The 22,252-nt window shown below is 48.5% G+C and overlaps 1 protein-coding gene across 1 annotated transcript; it reads left to right on the top strand.

Annotated features, from left to right (window-relative positions):
• Positions 1–231: 231 nt before the first annotated feature.
• SLC39A13 (solute carrier family 39 member 13) lies at positions 232–20,425 on the top strand. Its single transcript, XM_086613317.1, has 10 exons — positions 232–254; positions 6,574–6,873; positions 7,704–7,817; positions 9,485–9,603; positions 10,875–11,027; positions 16,517–16,606; positions 16,979–17,029; positions 17,261–17,393; positions 17,516–17,615; positions 19,127–20,425. The coding sequence occupies exons 2-10, from the start codon at positions 6,606–6,608 to the stop codon at positions 19,200–19,202; spliced, it is 1,104 nt and encodes a 367-aa protein (XP_086469443.1). The 5' UTR covers positions 232–254; positions 6,574–6,605; the 3' UTR covers positions 19,203–20,425.
• The last annotated feature ends 1,827 nt before the right edge of the window (positions 20,426–22,252 follow it).

Genomic DNA, 22,252 nt, shown 5'->3' with positions numbered 1-22,252 from the left:
TGCCCCGGGCGGGGCGGGGGGGCGGCAGGAAGCGCTCCCGTTGCCCGCCCCCCCCCCCCCGCGGCGGCGGCCGGAAGGACGCACGGCGACGGGTCCCCGCCGGGGCGGGCCGCCGGTGCCGAGGAGGCCGGGACCGACGTGGCCGGGCGGGGGAGGCGGGGCTGAGGGGCCGCCGGGCGGGGCAGGCCCGCGCCGAGCCGAGCCGAGCCGGGGCTGGATGGCAGCGGCGGCCCGGGGCACGGCGGCGGCGCACGGTAACGACGGCTTCGCGGCGCGGGGCGGGGAGGGGGGGGCGGATCGCCGAGTTACCCCCGCTCCGCCGTTACGGTGACGAAGGGAAACGGCGGGGCGCGGGGGGTACGGCCGCGCAGCTCAGCCTCGGGCGGCGACGGGCCGGGGCGAGCGGGGCCGGCGGCGGCAGCGCCGCCCGCGGCGGAGCCCAGCCCGGTCCCGGCGGGGCTCGGCACGGCCCGGCCGAGCGCGGGGCAAGTTTGGGAAAGACGTGGCGGGGCCGCTGCTGCTGGGAGCCGTGCCCCGGGCCCGCCGAGACCGCGGGCTCCGCGCCGCTCGCTCCCGGGAAGCCCGGCTCCTCCCGGGAGCGGCGTCCCCCCCGGGTCCAGCGTGCGGAAGGAGCGGCGCGGCGCGGCTGCCGGGAGCTCGGCCCCCGCGGGGGCGAAGCGGAGAAAGTTTTGGAAGTCGCTTCTCCGGCAGCTGATGCCGCAGGAAGGTCTCGGCGCCGGGGGGTGTCCCCCTCCTGCCTCCCCCCGCGGGAGCCGCCTTCGCGGGCCGGGCTCTGCGCGGCCACGGTGGCACACGGACCCCGGGGGGCAGCGAGCGTACCGGTCCGGTAAGGGGCGTGAACAGGGTTAATTGCTTCCCCCCCCCCCCCCCACCCCCTCCCCGGCAAGTGTGTCTCGCTTCGCGCGGCTCAGCGTTCCCGTCATGGAAAACCGGGCGCCGTCGGCGGGGGATGGTGGAGGCAACGGCAGGAGCGGCGCCGCCGCGGTAATCCCTGCGGGTCCGAGCCGTGGCGGAGCGGGGGCTGCGGCACCGGGGGTCGATTCGGCCCGGCCTCTGCCTCGGGCTGCCGCGGTGAGTGGGCTGGGGGGGAGAGAAATCCCGCCGGGCCCTGGGGGGGGGGTGAGCGCCATGGCCTCATCCGCGAACTTTCCTCTTTCATCCTGGACGGGATGAGGAAGGAGCCGCCGTCTCCCGAACTGCGGTAGCATTGGGCCAGCGGTTTCCGTGCCTCCCGTGCCAGCTCTGAGGTTTGCCAGGGGTCTGTAGCCGGTTCTAACCTGCCACCCCCCCCTTGTCCTTAATCCGGTTTGACTCCAGCTTTCAGCTGCGATGTGCAGCGGTGTGAGTCTCCGTGCGAAGTGGCTCCTTACGAGAGGGATGGGGAGGAGCAGAGGGGACCCCCGGAGCGGTGCGCGCCCCCAGGACGGGCAGCGACTGAGGGAGAAGGGAGTGTTCGGGGGGACGGGCACGGGACTGGAGACCCTTTGTGCCCCTGCCCACGTCAGGGCTTCCAGGAGGAATTCGAAGCTCTCCGCAGGGCTGATGGAGGGAGGCGGCTCGTGGAGGATTTTTTTGATGGAAAATTATGCTTCCTCCCTGGAAAATTACTTTTTTTCCATTCCATGCTGTACTCTTTTGCAACTGTAAGACCAGGCAACCGGCTTCCAGGGAAAACACTTATAAAAAAGCTTTTTTTTTTTTTTCCTTCCCCCCCCCAACATCTAAAATGTCATTGTGTGGCAATGAGCGATTGTGCTGAGACAGAGCTGGAGCTGTGTGGTCTGAGAAGGCCGAGTGTCTGGGAGGGGAGGAGGTGGGTTGCTGCCGGATTTGTTGTCGTGTCCGTGTTTTATTTTGTCTTTTCTGTTAGATTTTTGCCTTGGTGTTTTAAGTTTTGTCCATGTTTTCTTGGACACTGCCCACTACAGAGGTGCTCAGTGAGTGCTGCGAGGTGGGGGAGACCCCAGGAGCCTCTGGGGAGGAGTTCTGGAGCTCTTCCTCTGCCTTGGTGGGCAGCCTGCCCCTGCCCTGCTCAGGGGGGTGGAAATGGCAAATTCTCATTTGTTTCTTCTTCTTGAGCTGGGGAGACCTCCCCGTTATTCCAGTCCTGAGGCTGTTGCAGAAGGAGCTGAGCAGACTTGACTCCTGAACACTGGGCTCCGAGACCTGCGGGAGCACCCATGGGGCTCTGGAGAGTGCTGCCAGTGGTAATGGTGACCAGGCTCCGACGGGCATGGCCAGGAGCTGTGATCCTAAATGGTGTCGTTGTCAAAACTGATGAGCAAATGATGTAGTGGCTGTTGTGCTCTCATGCATATTCCTAAATAGGTTGTGCACCCTTCCTGAGAAAAACACATCTCTATAAAGCTGGTTATGCCTCTGTCTCATAGTGACCACAAACTTCTCTGAGAACCTGCAGGTGCTTTCTCTAGAAATTCCTGAAGACCTCTCGCTGGGTTCCTAAAACAGATGCTGCTGTCTAAAATTAGGTGTAGGCAAAGACTTCTTCCACCTTCTGCAACTGTAGTGGCAGGGTATTATTTTCTCTCAAAGATTGTTTTTTTATCCTAGGACACAGCTTGACTGCTCCTCATCTTCCCCTTAAATATTTGTCTTAATTAGAGCAGCTTAGGTAAACTTAATGTCTCATGAAAAGTGTGTAGAAACGAGATGGAGAAGGAAAAGGGCTACAGAGATAAAAAGTGTGTTTTTTGGAGCAAGTGGTTATGATGTGTCAGGAAGAAGCCAATGGCAGGAATATGCTCTAAATAGTCAGCTGGGCACAAAGATCAGTTCAGATATGTCCTGGATGATGCACCAAGTTCCTCATAGGTGTTTTATGAGCATGAGGAATTTATTGCGTGAGAAATGGGGATGTTCTTGAGCCACGGTGTAAGGACGGTCAGGCAGCACAGGTGTAAAGGAATGTGCTGGTTTTCCCTTGTGTGAGTAACAAGAGGAGAAAGACCTGTGGGCCACAGAAAGGTGACTGACACACAAATGTCAGTGAGGGGAATCAGTTTTCTAACCCTTTATGCCCATTTATTATCCACCACCATCCTTTTTTAGAGGAACCTGGTCTTTTTTGCTGCTGGAAGGAGGATGTTAAGCCAGGTATGCAGCCTGTTTTCAGAGCCCTGGCCATGCCCTTTGTCCTGTGTGCTGCTGCCTCTCTCCAGGATTTTGCTCACTTAGTCTCAGAGGCCTTTTTAAGGTGTCTCTTGGAGCAGATGTGGGCTGTGAGTGCGGAGAACGGGATGGAAGAACTGTTGCATCAGTTGCAGTGATTTCTTTTCCAGCCTGATCCTCAAAAGCCGCTAACTTGGCGATGACGGTGTTGCAGAAGAGGCCAGTTTGTGCCACCTCCCGTCGCTGCTGAGCTGCAGAGAGCAGTTGCTTTGCTGTGTGTGTTTGTTGCCACTTCATAGGCACGTGGTGGCTGGATAAATCCTGATTTTTTGCTCTGCTTGTCACAGTAAGCTATTCTCAGCCATTTTCTAGGTCTAATCCTGTCATAAAGGAAGAGGATGTCCATCAGGCCCGCTCCGGAGTTGGAAGAGGTGCCCATCTTTTTTAAAGCAGGGAATTCTCTAACCGCAGGTGGTTATGTAGCAGCTGGTAAGCAGGGAGGAGGCTGTGGCTGGTGTCACCTGCCTGGAGAGTCACGTCACCTCCCTGTGCAGGTGCCTCTGAGGCTGATGGCTTCAGCCCCTGTGGGTCCTCGGGACAGAAGAAACTCCATTCCGTTGGGGGACAGCTAACGTTTTCAGAGCTTCCTAGCTTTTATGGTCTGGTTTTGTTTTTCCAGGAGAAATTTGAGGATTCTGTAGCATAGTTTTACCGTAGCTGTGTGTGTCTGTAGAACAAGGACCTCGCCAGCTTACACCGAAGTGCAGGTGTAGGGCTGGAGGGGCTTCAGGAAGGGATCTGGTCTTTGCAATGAAGTAGCATCTGCATCAGGCGTTTACTCTTCTTCTCAAGAAAACCCAACAGATTTCCAGTGCTGGAAATTCTGCGCTGCAGATAACCTGTTTCAGTACATCACCACTTTGGCACTAGGTGTATTTGTTTCTCCATATCCAGGCTGAATCGTGGTTATCATTTAAGCTGACGCTACAACGTGGAAGAGTTGAGCACTTTCCCCCTTTCTTGTGACTTTTCATGTGTCCAGACTGTTCTGTTCCTTTCAGTGTTATCTTTTTAAGACTAAACACACACCAAGTCCTTCAGTCCTTTTATCCAGGTCATGCTTTCTACACTCTTAATTTCTGTTTTCTTCCACTGGAATGTCTCTGATTTTTGGGTCTGTTTTGGAAAGAAGTGAGGTGTGATCTGGGGTGTGTGGAGTGGAATAGAACCACTGCTCTGTGTCACACCTACAGTGTAGCTACTAATGTGTCCCAGGATGTCATTGCCTGCTTTGTAGCAATGTAAGCTGACTGGCTTGGAATTAGTTGCTGAATCAATGTAATGCATGCGTGCATTTTTTTTTTTCTGGCACATCAGAGTTACTGTTTTGTCGTGACGGTTTGATTTTTATTTTTTTTTCCCCTTAGTATACTGTTTTATACTGATCTTTACTGAGGTTGGCTTGATAGTGTGCTATAGGTAGGTCTAGGGTTCCTGCAGCCAGACCAAACCCCTGCAATAAGACTCCACAAAATCCTGAGCCAGTTTGAACCTGCAATGTTGAGGGATTCTTTTTTTTTCTTGTAAAAAAAATAAAGAAAAGTGATGGGTTTTGTGTAGGTCAGTAGAGTTTACAGTTCGTCGGGCATTATCTTGCCCCAGAAAGCTTTAGTGGTTCTTGCACAGGTAGCCAAGCCAGTGGCTTCATGGGTTTCTTCTTGCATCGTCCCTCTTCCTGATGTTCCTGGTCACTGTGCTCAGAGCTCAGTGTCCTTCACAGGAGCCGTGAGACCCTGTCCTTTAATTTTCTTTTCGGGTGCTCCCTCCAGCTGGGCCTTCCTCCTGCAGCGATTTAGTTCAGGGAGTGAAATTGGAAAGAGGCCAAGGGTTTTAAAAAAACATAGTTGTTCCTGTTAGTTTGTTCCGACCCTGCTCACTCGTGGAGCACGGGGAGGGGGTGCTTCACGAGGGGGTGGGGGGCAAGGGGCAGCGCTGCCCTTTTCGGCTGCAGTGAGCCCTTAGGTTGGTTCCAGCTGCGTGAATTTTGTCCTGATAATTTCAGGCCCACTTCTGCCTGGCGGTTACTTAATGCTTTGCTGTCTTTATCGCTTTCTTATCTTATAGGTAACTACAAACTGATCATTTAACTTGATCGAGAGTCTTTCAGAGGATTGGAGTTACTGGTCTGTAACTTCTTAAGTCTTCTCCCAACTTTTTTTTTTTTCCTTATATAAAGGTAGGTGAGGCATGATGCTTCTCCAGCCTTCTGTGGCCTTCCCATGTTCCTGTTAATGTTCAAAGATGGTCACTAACGCTTCGAAGATGACTTTGACTGGTTTCTTACGTGCTTTCGGGCGAATGCTGTTATTCTCCCTCAATCTACAGCTGTTTTGCCAACATTTGTTAAGCCTTTCTTCTCTAGCCTGCTCTTTTCTCCCATTTGCAGATTAATTTTGCTTGTCACATTTCGCTTTTTCTTCTGGAGGCTGAAGGAGCGTTTGTACTTCAGCCTTTACAGCATTTGCTTTCCTTTCCTGTTTGCCAATGAGAGTGTAATTATCTTTTTTTTCCTCTTCTAACATGCCCACTTCTCTCCGTTTTTCTTGTGATTGAAGAGTTCTTAGTAACAGCTGTGCTGATTTGGACTAAGAGACCATCTAACCCAGCATCCTTCTAGGAAAGAATTAAAATAGGACAAGTATATACGATATTTTCCAACCACTCTTCCCGCCTCCAGCTCCTGTCAGATAAGGGGATTTCCTGAGTCTAATATGAGCTGTCTAACCATGAACAACCAATAGATTTGTCTTTCTGGTACTTGTCCTGTCTTTGTTGAATCTATGTAAAATTTTCATCATTTTTGGAGAAGTACCACCAGACAAGTTACCTGCTGGTGAAGAGACACATTTGTTTGGTGTGTTTTGAAGCTGACGATCACTGGCTTCATGTGATGGCTGCTAGCACCTGTGTCTGAAGAGACGGTGAATAGTCTACCCCTGTTCACCATCTTTATGCCACTCATGATTTTACGGACCTCTGTTATGTTGCCTGTCTTGCATCCTAATTTGTTACATGGATGCTGTTCCATGGCAAAGAGAAGACTTACCTGGGTAGCGTCTCTGGTCTATACCTTTCTCTGAAGCCTTGGGACACAAAAGGGCAAGGACAAGGGTACTTGGGAGTCCTTGTCCCGTCCATCTGAGGGGAGATGCTGAAAGGCAGACTCTTTCACAAGATGTTTTGTACACCTCATGATAAACAGCCTCTGTCCTTTTGGGCTGTGTTGAAATCAAGGAGAGTTTCAGATGTTCTTTATGGCGATACATACCTGTGCTAAGATGGTGAGGGAGGGGATGGTGTGGCTGAGGCACACCTCTGGATGGTGGGCACGCTCTCAGAACTGCTCTCTCCTGCTCTTTCCAGAGATCGGCCAGCCTGGCTGAGACCACTTAGCGATGACAAAACAAAAGCTTCTGCTTGATGGAACGCTCTCCTTGTTTCTGATCGTGACCTGTGAAGCTCAGCAGCTCCCGAGGAGTCATGTTGCTGCTAGTTCCGGTCCTCTGTGCGAGAAGGAGGCAGAGTCCTGGGGAAACCTTTTCAGCAGCGAGCGGCTGGATGCCTGGATTTGTTCCCTCATCGGTTCGTTCATGGTGGGGCTGAGTGGGGTCTTCCCCTTACTGGTGATCCCATTTGAGACGGGAGCTGCTCTGCGGTCAGAAGGTAAGATCATAGAATTGTAGAATGGTTTGGGTTGGAAGGGACCTTAAAGATCATCTAGTTTCAACACTTCCCCCCACCATGGGCAGGAATGCCTTCCACTGGATCAGGTTGCCGAAGGCTTCGTCCAGCCTGGCCTTGAACACTTTCCAGGGATGGGGCATCCACAGCTTCTCTGGGCAACCTGTTCCAGTGCCTCACCACCCTCACAGTGAAGAATTTCTTCCTTAGATCTAATGGAAATCTCCCCTCTTTCAGTTTAAAGCCGTTGCCCCTTGTCCTGTCATTACACACCCTTGTCCAAAGTTTCTCTCCAGCTTTCCTGTAGGCCCTTTAGGTACTGGAAGGCTTCAATAAGATCACCCCGGAGCCTTCTCTTCTCCAGGCGGAACAGCCCCAACTCTCTCAGCCTGTCTCCATAGCAGAGGTGCTCCAGCCCTTGGAATCATCTTTGCGGCCTTCTCTGGACTTGCTCCAACAGCTCCACGTCCTTCTTGTGCTGGGGACCCCAGAGCTGAACACAGACAGGGAGTCCTGGGACAAATGCAAGCCCTGGATGGAGCTTGTACAAAGAGTATTGTTTGTTTTGCACCCTGCGTGGTTCAGGACCCTCCCACACACTGCTGTCCCAGCCAAGTGGTGCAAGGGCTTTTTCTTGCACTCCAGCTGTTTGTTCTGTGCTCTCTCCTTTGAAAGCTTGCTTTGCAGATGCTTCCAATTTAGGTCTCTTTGTGCAAAATCTCAGCTGCAGATGTTCTGGCTCCTGGCTGAATCGTGATCAGGTTTTTTTTTTGTTTTGTTTTTTTTTTGTTTGTTTGTTTGTTTGTTTTTAGCTGGATCACACCGTTTGAAGCAGTTGTTGAGTTTTGCAATTGGTGGGCTACTGGGGAATGTGTTTCTGCACCTGCTTCCTGAAGCCTGGGCCTACACATGCAGTGCAACGACAGGTATGAAAGCCTTATGTGCCTAGAAGCGGTCTGTGCTATGCCTGCTGCTACATTTTTTTGAGTCCATCTCAAAAACACAAGACCATCCAGGCTGGGTAAGCCTGGTCTAGGCTGGTGTTCTCTTTCAAACAATGTGTAAAGGCAAATGCCTCGGGGAGGATATAAAAACACGTGTAATACTTCATCTCTGCACTCTGCAGTCCTCCACAGATTTTGAGATTGGAGACTTCCTGAGTTGGCCACAGTTTCTTTCTATTTAGTAACTTGCAATGGATTTCTTGTCTATCAACTTTTCCTGTCTTGCCTGGGACACCTGTACATCTCTCTTGATTTTCCTTTGTCCTTTCTTCTGTAAGAAAAGGGAATGCTTTAATGTGATGGAAGTTATGAATGTGGCTTTGGTCTGGTACATGAACGTGTGCACCATCTCAGGCAAGGATTCTGCCCCGTCAGATGCATCTTGTCTATAAATCTCTCCCTATAACAGGGTTACTCCTAGAGCCTCTTTCCTGGGACCAACTGGGGCCCCTCCACTGGGTTCTTCAATCTACCAGAGGCCAAATGTGTTGCCCTCTCAATCTTTGCTCAAGGAGAAGTCATGGAAAATTGTCCGTAGACCCATGGAAAAGATGGGTGGGACAGGCAGGGGGAGAAAAAGGATAATGCAGGTGATAGAAACCTGTGTTTGCCAGCCAACTAAATACTTTGGGTTGGGATAGACCTTGTGGTGTCAGTGTAGCTCCTTCCCCTCTCAGACAGACAGGGTTGTTGAAACCTGTAGTGGTTGTATCTCTGTGCTTCAGCCAACTGATAGCGTACAAGACAAGTGCTGCTGCATCCCACCTGTTGAGAAACTGAGGAATCCTTACCCCGCTGAAAACCTGAGGGAGGGAAAAGGATGCCCTCGGTTGCCCAGACTTCCTTGCACCTGTGTCCTGGGATTTCAAATCTGCTGGGCCTTTGGTCCTCTTGGTCCTCATGGCTCTGGCACTGCCAGCAGAACCTGCTGTCCCTTTTTTCCCCCTTTCTGCAGTGGTTCCCAAATGACTCTGTCTTCCTGCTCTGGCTTGTTTGCTTCTGCCAGACTGTCCTGAAACATAAAGGTTTCCTTGACCCACGTAAGCCCCGTTACGGAGTGGAGTCGTTCCGTTCTTCCACTTCGGTGCAGTCTCCCTTCTGCAGCCGGGCTGAACGGACGATTATCTCCCAAGCTTGGCTGTAATTGAAAGGAAAGTTTATAGCCTTGGGCTAATAACTTGCCTAGGTGTGGCAGAAGGGGGAAGGTGAGTCTGTAGCTCCAGTAATGGCACATTTCATGTCAGGGCTTGCTGCTCAGTAGATACAGCTGCAGGATTTTTGTTGAGGTAATCTTCACTTGCCTCTGGAGCTCAGGGAAATTCCCAGTGTTAGGAAATATTCTGGATTGCACTGTTGAACCAAAAGGGGTGGGGGCTCTCGCTCTGAGTGTCCTGAGATATGGATGGATATTTGTTAGATCAAGAACGAGCAAGTTAAAGTAATTTGCTGTGAGGTAAGTTTGCTCCTGACTCCTCACAGGAGGTGTTTCCGTTGTCATTTCTTGGTTTTTGTCTTGGAACTGTTGGTTAAACTGTCTGGGCAGGGTGGGTTCACAGGTGGTACATGAAGATTTCTCTCTTGTCTCTCAGGAGAAGGGCAGAGCTTTCAGCAGCAGAAGCTTCTGGGTCTCTGGGTGATCATTGGTTTCCTGACCTTCCTGGTGCTAGAGAAGATCTTCCTAGAGAAAGAAGAGGGGTGCCCTGGTGTGGTAAGTTAGCAGCCAGAGGGGAGAGAGTGCTGTTGTGTTTGGAGCACCGTACTAAACACCTCCTCTGACCTATCTGACAGGCTCAGCAAATGATCAGTCAATGCCCTTTGGGAGGTTTTTGCCATTTCTTTGACACTGGGCTCTAGAAGAAGGTATTTCATCTCTGGGCTTTGGTTTTGTGGTTTTAGCTGAGATTTCTCTGGGCTGCTTTTGTTCTTGATGTGGTACATGTAGAAGAGATCTCCCCTTTTATGGGGACTGGGAGCTGGAGCGCTCTACGGGTGAGACTCTTGCTGGAGTAAGCTTTGAGAGATGACAGCCCACTGATGCGTATTTCACTGAGCCATCATGACTCACTCTTCTCCTGGGTCCTCAGGACACAAACCAGCCTTCTCTGGAGAGTGTTCCTCACTTCCCACTCTGCTTGGGTATGGCCTGGACCAGGTGTTTGTTCGGGTGACTTTGTGTATAGCAGGGGTTTGTGGTTGGCCCAGGTGATGCTAAGTAATGGTTCACAGGTGAGTCACCCAGCTGTGAAGGGGCAACGTAGACAGAGGTACCAGAAGGTAATTCCAAGATGGACGAGAGCAGCTAGTCCTCAGACATCTGCACAACTCCTAGCAGCAGCTCCTATAGCCTGTTCAGTCTGTGCTGTGCCATGGCTTGGGAGAGCTGAACCTGCAGGTCAGGCACCGCGTAAGAGCACTTAGGTGATACTGTGACTCAGCGTGAGACTTTTAAGTTGAAAGGAAATTAATCTTCTAATTTACTTCTCTCTAATCAGAGAGACTGAAGTCCGAGATGAGCGTTTTGTTGTTTGCAAGCTGACTATCCCAGCTATAGACTAATTCTCCACGCTTAGTTATTCTGATGCACTGGGGAGAGCAAGAGTCTTTCTCCCCGTCCCCTGCCCAGAGGGAGATGTATTTCTCTGGGCAGCAGCTGCCAGCGGGAGCAGCAGGTGGAGTCTCCCATCTTTCCAGTGGAACCTGGCTCATGCCGAGGGAGTGTGACTCCAATTCCTCCTCTCTCTTTCTACTTCCTTCTCTTTGTGATTGGAGAAGTCTTTGTTCTTGTTGTCTCCCAGTGCAGATGTCACAATGCTCTCTGAAACCTGTCTTGTTTCTGGCAGTTCTCGTTATTAAACTGGGGTACCAAAGCTGCTGATTTGCGTTGTAAGGACGAAAGGATTAAGGGTGAGGATTGGATTTCTGATGCTGATTCATGCTTATTTGTCACCAACAAAACCAAGTTGTTTTCCCCTAATTTAGGGCGGTGATTCCAAAGCACCAGCTGGAAAGATTCCCAATGGAAGTGGCTACCCCGTGCCAAAGGTGGCAGGCCAATCCCAAAGAGCAGGAACAGGTTCAACTCAGTGTAACGGCTCCTCTTGCCAGTCTTATCCAACAGACAACAGGATCAAGGTAAGAGACCCACAAACTGCCCTTCACATCTTATGTTTTCAGGGCACATATTTTAAAATTCAGTCAGGTGGCTGAGTTGCCTGTGGAAAGAACTGTGCCAAAGTGAGAAACTTGGTGTTTGAGTGAGTTGTGCTTAATTTTGCTCTGTCAAAGTGTCTGTCCAAGCCACAGCAGGGAGGAAGTAGCTGACTTGGAGAATATCTGCACTGCAGCTTATGCAAAAGAAGCAAAGTCACTGTTGCGAAGGCATAAGTCTGATGATGTGCATTTTGGCTGAACCCTGAGATGCAAAGTACAGTACTTTTGTTATCCTATATCTTATAGTCATCATTTCTTTATTTGGTTAAATTTTTGTGCTGTGATTTCTCTGTTCTCTAGTGCCTGCGTTGTACCAGTTGCGAGCTGCACGTTTCCTTTCGAGGCACCTTTTGGAAGTGTTTTGGCAGTTGAAGCTATCCACTGTAAAACTGAGAAGTTCAGTTTCTCAGATTAGCAGTTTATGCACTGCCAAAAAGGGCTTCTTGTCCACTTCTGCCTCCAAACCTGTGCTTCCCATTACTTTCTTTGCACTGGATCTCGGCGAACCCCACAGTGAGCCTATTGAGGGAGCTAAACAGGCTCTGAATTAGCTTTTTCTTTTTTTTCATTCCCCCCACCCTGGTTTATTTCTCTCCTGACTTACCTTCTTGAATCAGCTGGGCATATAGACAGGCAGCCAGTCATGCTGGGATAAAGATCAGCAAGCTCCTAGGATTGGAGGTGGAGGAGGGAAAAGGAGTACTGTGCCATCGGGCAGTGGCTAATGTTTAGATTGGCTTTGCTTTCAGTTTGATGTTACTGTCTTTGCACTGTGGAAGCCCCTGTTTGGGTGAACATTACAAGCAAGAGAGTCAACAACCACTTTGAAAGAGGACCAACAATTTGAGTTTGAAAGCCCATAAAAATGTGCAAGACTGTAGGAGAGTAACTGTGAACAAAAAGTGTGGTTGCGTGAACCAGCCCAATCCTGGATACATGGTCAGTCAGAGGCTCCTCCGTGTTTCTATTTGAAATCTGTTTTGCTGCAGCTTTATAGCTCTTACTACACGATGTGAAAGGTGTGTTGGGGTCGCTGGGCATTTTTGATGTCTGTCACATTCATATAATCTGTACAGAGCACTGCAAGGTGCCGTGTTGGTGTTTCTAGAGGTGATAGTGGTGAAGAAAACAATATTACTGGGTTGTGAAACTTTGTGCCATTGTTTTAGAAAGGTTTATGTAAGGAGCCACAGACTTACAGGATGGTGAGTCTACCACTGATGTGAAGTAGAACTGGTGGGGCACACCATTGCACAGGTGAAAAATAATAATGTAATTAGTGCTAAGTGATACGATCTTATGGAAGATAAATTCTTGTCAACCAGACATTTTTCCTTGCCTTTTATTCAGTCATATGATTGTTTGATAAAGGTAATGATACTGGCAAACATATCTAAACCAGAACTTTCTCCCACATTTTAACCAAATTAGTACTGCGTTAAATCAACTTTGCTAATATTAGCTGTATTAAAAAAAACAACAGTTATTCTATATTATAAAAAGGGATTGGATTAATGCAGCCCCCCTCAAATCTATTCATTGGTGGTTTATGATTTTTCTAAGTGATTATTTATAAAAACAGTGTATCTTCACATTTGCAGATACTACTGTATTGCTTAAGTGGTGCTTTGTGACTGCTTGAGGTCAGAGATATTGGCTGAACTGAGTAACCTCATCAAGAGAGCTGAATTTTTAACACGTTTTGATACATGCAAACATTAAGGAATAGATTAAGAAAGAATGCAGATCATATTTACCAGATAGGGACAGTTTCTAGGAAGACAATGCCTTGGAAAAAGGTATGAGAGTCACAGTAGGAAATTGTTTGAACATGTTCTTCCAGTATGATGCTACAGCCGGGAGGACGGGTGAGTAAGAAACAGTATGTAAGAGAAGAGGCAAGTGTTCCTCTTCCTATATAGCACTAAGGAAAAAGCTATCTGACTTTTTCCACTAGTGTTATTCACAATATCCAAAATACTACCCAATAATTTGTAGAAGGGTCAGGAAAGAGCTGAAATAATTATTTTAGGTTTGCAGCGAGTGGTAAGAAGCAGTTTTCTTTAGTCTTTAGCTCTGTAGATGTGACAGATGAGGGGTGACTTTAAGTATACAAATACCCATGTAAGAGGCATGACTAAATTTGAATAGGTAAAGCTATACCCACCAGTAGCAGACTAGAAATCAAAGATAACTCTGTAACTGAGGGTGACTTGCCAGTGGGCCAACTTAGCTTAGAGACACAATAGATTCTTTGTCACTTGTGGGTTTTAACCTGTCGTTTTAGCTTCTTTCTACAAAGTACACTGTAGCTTAAGAACCAGTGGACTTGATGCAGAAACAGAATGAGACTCTTTTGGTTGTGGTATGTAGAAGGTCTAGACAACCATGGAGAGTCCTTCTAGCTTTAAAATCCGAACACGACTGCGTCTTCTAGACGGTTGTCAAATGCATGAAATAGAAACTAATGGGTTAATGTGTCTAGTTTTAACTTTCTACCTTCTGAGCATATAATCTGAATATTTTAATAGTCTTTCTGGTAGGGGGGAAATTACCAAAACTACCAAGATACATTCCTGCGTTGTTAGCCTGTTTCCGTAGGCAACAACATAAGCAGTCATTCCATCTGTCTGTCCATCTGTTCTGCCCTTCATTTTCAATAACTTTTGAACCCATAATTAATTTTACTGGAGTTCAAGAGAGGATAGAAGTCTTGAGGGTAATCAGATTTCTGCAAGTTCCATAAAAATCAGCATGGTGGTAGAGGAGGAATGCAAACTAATGCCCTGTTGAGAAACTCTGGCAGAACTTAGCTGGTGCATGGTGGTTGGCAGGTCATAGAATCATGGAATGGTTTGGGTTGGAAGGGACCTCAAAGATCATTGAGTTCCAACCCCCCTGCCATGGGCAGGGACACCCTCCACTACACCAGGTTGCCCAAAGCCTCATCCAACCTGGCCTTGAACACTTCCAGGGATGGGGCATCCACAGCTTCTCTGGGCAACCTGGTCCAGTGCCTCACCAGCCTCAATGTAAAAAATTTCTTCGTTATATCTAATTAGCACGTAAGTCTCACTGCCTCTGCCTGGCAGGGAAGTGGCTGTTGTGCAGGGCATGGGGGGGAAGGGACACGCAGAGAAACAGCGTTGGCTGGAGGTGAGCAAAGTAGGTGCTTGCAAAGAAAAGAGAGAAAGCCACTGCTTTGGTTCTGCTACTCACTCAGTAACCTTTTTTTTTTTTTTCCAAGACCAAAAGGGTAAGATACTATTTAAAGAAACAAACAAAGTCACCCTTCAGGGCTTAATGATTAGTAAGCTGTAATCAGCCGTGCTTTGTCCATACACATTAGAACTTCTGCTCTTCAGCTGCTGCTGTAATAATTTGTCCTCGGTTGAAAACTGCAGGTGGGTGGCTTCCTGTGCACCCAGACGTAGATCAGTTCTGTCCTGCATTGCAGCCTGTATTCCCTCAACAAGTGAAAATGTTGCAGAGTACTTTTTGCCTTGCTTATTCTTTCTTTTTCCCTGTGGCACAGGAGGTCCTTGCTGATTTATAGAAGTATGTTTTATTGCACGGTGACATTAATTCCAAAGCATGAACATAAACACTTCATCTGGCTGTGCTCTTTATGAGCAATGAGAACATCCTATTAGGAATCCGGAGAATGTAAATGTCAGAGGCTCATAACTGTCAAATCAACCCAATTTATTTCTGAGCACTCCAAGGCTTTGCTTCTTTCAGTGACAGCTTTTGCCCAAGCCACTGACAAGAAAAAGTCATCATGTTTTAATCATGAAGTCTGTTTTTTCCCTATACAGTGGTATGGTAAAGCATTTTTGTGTAAAACTTCTGTGAATAATTATTACTAGCCTGTGGGAAAACGCAATCACATAAAATCCCGACGTGAAAAGGAGAAATTTTAGACAGTCACGTTTGACTAAAAACGAGGAATGAGAAGTAAAACTGCTGTGTTCACGGGTCTGCCTGCATACATCCCTTTGTGTTCCCTTCTTACAAGACCATGCAGGGAACTTCCATATCCATTGTGGAGATGTTACTTAGATTATTAAACGTGATCTGTAGTTCGGCTTTGCTTAATTCTTTATTTTCATACTTAATCATCAATGCACTTTAAAAAGTTTAGAGCCTATAAAGATGTCCTGAGATTGTGCAGTAGGAGTGCTCTACAGTGAAGAGTGATGCTTTGGAGAGGGAGATTTGACAGAATGCCCCACCTGAGCTGTGGCATACGGATGGCAGGAAGAAAAGATGCCCCGAGCGGAGTTTGATAGAACAGGGAAAAGCAGAAGACGAGAAAGGGCTCGTCAAACCCATCAGCACTCGTGTTTTTCCAGCTGAACTTTGGCACTTGATGCTGTGGTGAAGTAAGAGGTTGATCCCTCACAGTTTCTAGACAGTCTCTCCTCTCCACGCTCTGAACGCTGCCCTGTATCTGAAGTTGGTGTGCACCAGCTGAGTTCTTGAGCCAGAGACAGCCTGATGTGTTGGCTAACACCAGGTTTGACAATAATTTCAACTGCAGTGCCATACAGTGAGCTGCAGTGTTTCAGGACCCACACACAGTACTTTTTGTTAAATCTGATGGAAAAAAAACCCACAAAAACAAACAAACAAAAAAAAACACACGAGCAAAAGAGCTGAGATGGTACCCTCATAAATCACTTTGGGTCAAATACTCAGAATTTGTCTGGAGATGTCCATAGTTATAATAGGAAAGTCTAACATGGAGCTGGGCTTGTGAGGAAGGAAGCTGCTTTATGCTCATAATTTTAAGAAATGTGTTTATATGCAAAGGCATATACATGCTATCCATGGTGACTGTCATCACTATCTCCTCTTTTTATTCTTTGTTAAGCGAAAGCAAACCCACAAGCACAAGCTTTTTTAGTACAACGCTTCAAGATTTGTTTAGTTATAAAAAGCCATTTCAGCAGCATTTATTCTGTTGCATTGTTCTTGCCAGCTTTTGAAAAGGAGATTTAACAGTTGGATATTAAAGTACACGACTAGAAAACAGGATCGGGTCATATTTGAAGCCAGTCACCTACGTAAATTAGTCAGTGTTACCTAAAATTGAGTTGATGTAGAATCAGATATATCCCTGCATTTTGGATTTCTTCTTTTTCCTTTCTCCTTTTTTTGTTTCTAGAGCTCTTTGTCATTTGCATAAGATGATTATTCTAATCTCAGATGACTTGCCTACCCTAAAACTCAGTTTACTCCAAACTGAACATAACATTTAGTTGGTACAGGAGCACCGATGTAGTTAAAGTGCCACGTCCTGACCTGTCCCATCTGATTGTGACTCTATAACCTGTGTCTAAGCCATGTGTTCTCCTTTGTCTTGCTACGTCTTTTCCTTCATCGGAGGCTTTTCCTTCTCTTTGCAGATCAGTGGATACCTCAATCTGCTGGCCAACACCATTGACAACTTCACGCATGGCCTGGCGGTAGCAGCCAGCTTCCTGGTCAGCAGGAAGGTAAGGTTTCTGCCACCAGCCACGTGCTCAACTGGAGAGGCCTGTTCTCAAGTGTGATGCTACATGCCGAAAAAACCCCAAAGATGTGAGGAGTTCCCTCCTATTTTCTGGAAGTTCTAAGAAAATGGAGATTACAGTAAAAGGCAACCCTATCCTGACCCTCTGATGCAGAGCTTCTTCAAACTTGGGCCGTGTTAGTCGGTTGTAGTGCCATTAGGGGAAGGGTTAGCTCATCTACCCTTTAGTTGAGTAGTTCTAGACTGAGGAGTAACAAGTCTTAACGTAAAGAAAGGGGCCTTGACGTGCTGATGAAAGTCTCATCTCTCAGAGCTGGGAAAAGGTTTCCTAATCACCTTCTCTCCTCTGCCACAGGTTGGGTTCCTAACCACAATGGCCATTCTCTTGCACGAAATCCCACATGAGGTGAGAGGGGCTTTGTATCCTGCCATCGTGGGGGACTACAGGGGTGCTCCATCTGCCAAGAGGAGGGCTGGGGCTGGTTATCATTTTCTTGTCCCTTTGAAAGCTGTTTCCTCTGGGAGAATGGCAACATGGAAAACTAGAAACAGTGTTGAAGTGCTGGTCTTGTTAAGGATGGCCTTTGTGACTGAAATTGTTGGTATTCATTAACTGTCAGCTCTTGGTTTTTTTTAGGTTGGAGACTTTGCAATCCTGCTTCGGGCTGGCTTTGACTGCTGGAGTGCAGCCAAGATGCAGCTTTCCACAGCTCTGGGGGGGATTCTAGGAGCCTGCTTTGCAATATGTGCTCAGTCACCAAAAGGAGCAGGTGAGGCTCCCTGGGACCTCTGTAGGAATATCTGTCATCCCTGCGTGCGTATCTTCTTTCCCTCTCTGTTCCCTGTCACGGCTTTGTCTCAGTGATAACAAAAGCTTTCCGTACTCGTGCAGGGGAAACGGTAGCCTGGATCCTGCCTTTCACTTCTGGAGGATTTCTGTATATTGCCTTGGTAAATGTTGTGCCTGATCTCCTGGAGGAAAAGAATCCTTGGTAAGTGCTCCCTCCTGTTCTGCTGCAGCAATTCTTGCTGCCAGGCAGCCCGGGTAGAACCCTTCCCTGTGCTTGTTCTGGGAGCACGTGAACGCCAGCTTTCCGAATCCCGCGGGCAAGGCTGGAATCTAGACAGGCTGCTGTGCTAGCTATTGCGTGTAGGGGGCTACACAGACCCTATAAAGCATGAGAGCCTTCAGCTGGGTCGGTCCCAAAGGCTGTGCTAGCGCAGCATGTAGCATGACCAGCTAGGGCAGGCTGCTCAGAAACACGTTAAGGAAGGTGACCCGTTCCCCAGTCTGTCTTGTCAGCGTCTGGCACGTACTGGTTTAGGGACTGGCTGAACCAGGACCCCATAGAGGGGTGTGTGTCTGATAACTGCATGGGAACCTATCCTTGATGCGCTTCTGTCCTCCCTTTTTGACCCCATCCATTACTTGAGGCCTCTGCGATCTCCCTTTGGCAGCAAGTTTGCACAGATTGACTGCACTGTGTTAAATGATGCTGCTGCTTGTTTTTTTTTTAGCCTCGTGCTTATTAATTTTGATTAGATGCTGCTGTGCTGCAGTATGAGTAGAAAATAATAGTTTTCTTCTCTTCATCATTCAGCATTTCATAGTCTGTTATTGTATCCCGCCTCAGTCATCTCTCTCCTACGCTGGTATAATATATATTCTGGTGTATTTGACCTCCCCTCTTTTGTATTATTCTGGTTCCTTGCAGCCTGATTAAGGCTGCAGCAGGTCCAAATCCAACTGTACCACAGTAAAGGCCCTCTCAGATCTGCTGGCAGAGCTGCCCCTGAGTGTTCCCTCCTGTTTCAGTTGTACGGAGACAAGTACCTTCAGTAGTTTAAATAGAAGCCTTGGCTCACCTGGTTCATTTTGACTGAAACAGTTAAGGAAGTGCTCAGAAAACAGCTCCACAGTTATAGCTGAGGAGGCAGGAACCTCTGGTAGAGAAATGTTGATGACCAGTTGGGAGTTTGCTTTTGGGTTGGTAACCTCTTGTGCTGGCAGAGCTGTTGACAGAGTATGCCGAGGTGGTAGGTACCGAGTCACTTCAATCCAAAACCTGAGATGGTGCTAAAAGAATGGCAAAGTTCAGCAACTTTGGGTTTTTTTTAATTATTTTCAGAACTGTAGTTGTTAGCTGGATGAGATCCCTAAAGTATCTGAGAACATGCTGCACAAATGCTGGCTCTCTTGTGAGAGAAAGGACAGGAATGTATTCCTGGGTGGCTGCATGACTGAATCAGCTTAAATTGATTTTGAGACCTGAAGTTGGGCCCTGCAGCTGAGTGGAACAGCCCCGTGTCAGTTTATAGACAGCTTCTTTGCCTGAGGTGCTGGGGAAGAGTCTTCTCAGCTGCGTTAGTGGCTTCGTGCAGCCGTTGTGTTCTCCTTGTGGTGGACTTGGAAGGGCAAAGAACAAACCATTCGTGAGCCTCCACACTGCTGCCTGTTGGGATTGGTCTGTGGCTCGTCCTAACTTTGCTGTTTCTTTCCCAGGAACTCCTTGCAACAAATTCTGCTCCTGTGCACGGGCATTACAGTCATGGTGCTACTCTCGCTCACAACCGAGTGACCTCTGCGCAGAGCTCCCGGTGCCTCCCAGTGCCACCTCGGTGACTGGGAGCTGTTACAAAGCAATAAGGAACACTAGTGTTACTTCCTACGTGTGTGCGTGCAGATCTGGCTGCTAGCATGAGAAGCAGGTGAGAAAGAGGTCTGGGTGTGCAGGACTTCGTTCCCTGGCTCTCCTATCCCTATTCTGCTAAAATCCACACATCAGGGCTTCCATTGTTTTTTTTTTTTTTTCCATTTGGTTTTTATGGAGCAAAAGATACAGTGAGCAGAAATGAACTCAACAGCTGCTCCACAGCGAATGGATAATGTTTTGTTCAGTTCGTTCTGATGGTCCTGTACCTTCCAAGCTCTTGTGTGAAAGCAACAGAGGCGATTCTTGCAGTTGATGAAGAAGAAGGACTTTTCCTACCACTCTAAGGGCTGGAGGCAGAACAGGGATGGCAAAGCAACAATAAACTAACAGCTTTAGTCAGAACTCCCATCCCATGAGAAGTTACGGTGCTATGAGATAGAGGGGAGAGGACCCTTTCCAACTTGATCTCCAGCTTTTCATTGCCACCACTTGTTCCTAAAGGTAGTATTAGCCTCAGCAGTCCACCTCTTTGGTCTGTTTTGTATTTGTTTATGTTGAAATCGAGCCAAAAGCTTGAGGCACTTTAGGATAGGTCACTACAATTACATTGCTCAGCTTGGAGATTACTTGCCTCAGCCCTAACCACTCCGACAGCCAGCACAGCCTAACTTTATCTGAAAAATGGTCAGTAAATGTTTCTTCTGTTGCCATACCACCAGCTCCCCTCCATCTGGAAGGAAAGCCATGTAGCTGTTGTGACTGAGCTCCCTCTCCTCACAACCTTTAGTTGAACGTGGCTCTGAACCTGCTCTGGAGACCCAGCTCGCCCACCGCCTGCCCCTCACCGTGTTTCATGGCTCTCCTGAGGTGCAGTGTGTTAGCCCTGCCTGGCGTGCTGCAGCAGCCCCCGGCTGTCGTGGCAGGGGTCTGGGCAATGGTTGGACACCACAGCCTGGCCCGTAGCCGAGAAGCCCTGGTCAGCTCATCCTCTGTTCAGTGTAGACTATTTAAGAGTGTGCTATGACCAAAAATATAGATGGTAGCCTATTTCGGGGCTTCTTACCTCACAGTGGAGTTAGTCTGTTGGGGATAAATGGGTGAGAAATAATACTGACAGCCCTTAAAGGAAGGGGCACAGCAGCAAAGAATACTGGAGGGAGGGTAAAACGGGGAGGGGTGAAACTGCTGGTGAAAAGACTTGAAAAAACGAGTCTAGAAACCGTGTGCTAAGTAAGGAGAGAAAGAGATAAGAAAGGGTGACAGTAACCATGCTTTAAAGGGAATTTTCTGTCGTGTGATGCCTGGGATAAAAGTTTTGGCAATTTGAGACCGATAAAAGCAAACGATGCCAGCGGTTTCCCGTGCCCCAGCTCACGGGGCTGCCCAGCCGTGGTTCCGCAGCCGTGGTTTGTGCCACAGAGACGTGCACGATGACTGCATCCTCCCTTCTGCAGAGCTTCCCCTGGCTTTGCTTGTAAAACCAGGTCGGACTGAGCCGGCGGAGTCGTCGGACACGTAACGGGTGCCGCGGTGTGGAACGCACCAGCCGGGCTCTGCAGCCCGTGGTGAGAGGGCACTTTGGGTCAGAGCAACGAGGCAGGTGTGCTGCCCGCAGCAGAGGCATTTACTGCCCTGAGAGATTCCCGAGCTGTTGACACAGTTCTTTTTTTATGGCAGCTCCTGGCCTACTTTTCAGAGAGTGCCGGATGCAGTTCTCTCTGCCCAGGAACTGCTGTCTAAAACGTTTCAGCGTTCCCTACCCCAGGGCTTCCATCGGGAACTAGTTTCACTGCAACAACCAGGGAGGTTTAGTGCAATTTTTTTATTGCTTTTTAAAAAGTTGCCTTCCTTTGCCAACTACTCCCTCTATTATTCCGTTGTCACAAAGTCTAAAGGTAGCATCCACTTGCTGCTTCCCTGGAAGGAGGATTAATGCAAGGATTAGCCTGCCGGGACTGGGGGAGGTGTGCCAACCCTCTGGTTCTAGTGTGGGGTGGGTTTCCTCCTCATCCTCCCCCTTCCCCAGGGACTGAAGCGAAGCGGACCCTGCAGTAGGGTGCCAGGGGAAGCAGGTTTGCCCAGAACGATGTGCCTGCTGTTTCCCAAGCTGTCTCTCTCCCAGCAAGGCTGGCATTTAAAGCTGAGGCATTGCCAGGTGAGCGCCCGTGAGTCGGCGTTGTTGCATCAGCGCTGAGCCTTGCCAGGGCTGAAAACCGCCGTCAGGATTTTGTGCTCAGCCTTCAGGAATGTGAAGTGGATGACACCGAAGAAAGAATTTGAGTTGTTTTTCCTGGCTGCTACCACAGGCCAGTCTGTGGTTCCCGGGAAGATACGCTGGCATGGGGCTTGTGGGAGGGAGACGCTCCTTGGTTTTCCACTACATCAGCCCTAGGGCTGCGGGTGGAGAGGAAAGGGAGCATCACTCCACCACGTTGGTCACTTTTGGAAATGCAGAGAGAATTGTATTTTCTAGCTCTATTTTTTCAGCTGCTCTTATGCATTTTCCCCCTTCATCTGTATTGATCTGCTCTGCATGGAGACAATAGAGATGAAATAAATGGTTTTCTGTGTGGGGCTGTGGTTTTTTTTTTCTTGAAGCTACTACTTTTCATTGAATTTCAAATCTAATTCAAATTTCAAATGCTCAAATTTCAAATTTCATTTGAATTACAGAGCAGTATCTCTGGGTTAGCCTAGAGAAGTCTGGGCCGTGTCTTGCCCTCCTTTCTACTCCTCGCATTTTCACAACTGAAAAAAAAAAAGAGGTTCTGGTCTGGTTTGTTGCTCCTGCAGCTGTGGCACTGTGGGCCCGGAGAGGGGTGGTCTGATCATAATTCTTGGCTGCTGGTCTGGGTTCCCTGAAAAGCATCACCAAGTGAGTTGTCCCTCTTTGACGGGAGGGCTTGCGTGGTAACTAACTGTATGCAACCAAACTTTGTTGTGATCAGTGATTTTTTTTATTTTTAATCTAAAAA

The sequence above is a fragment of the Tauraco erythrolophus genome, chromosome 6 (assembly GCF_009769465.1).
Source record: "Tauraco erythrolophus isolate bTauEry1 chromosome 6, bTauEry1.pri, whole genome shotgun sequence".
In the NCBI taxonomy this organism is placed as follows: Eukaryota; Metazoa; Chordata; class Aves; order Musophagiformes; family Musophagidae; genus Tauraco; species Tauraco erythrolophus.
This window is presented reverse-complemented; position numbering and strand designations above follow the sequence as displayed.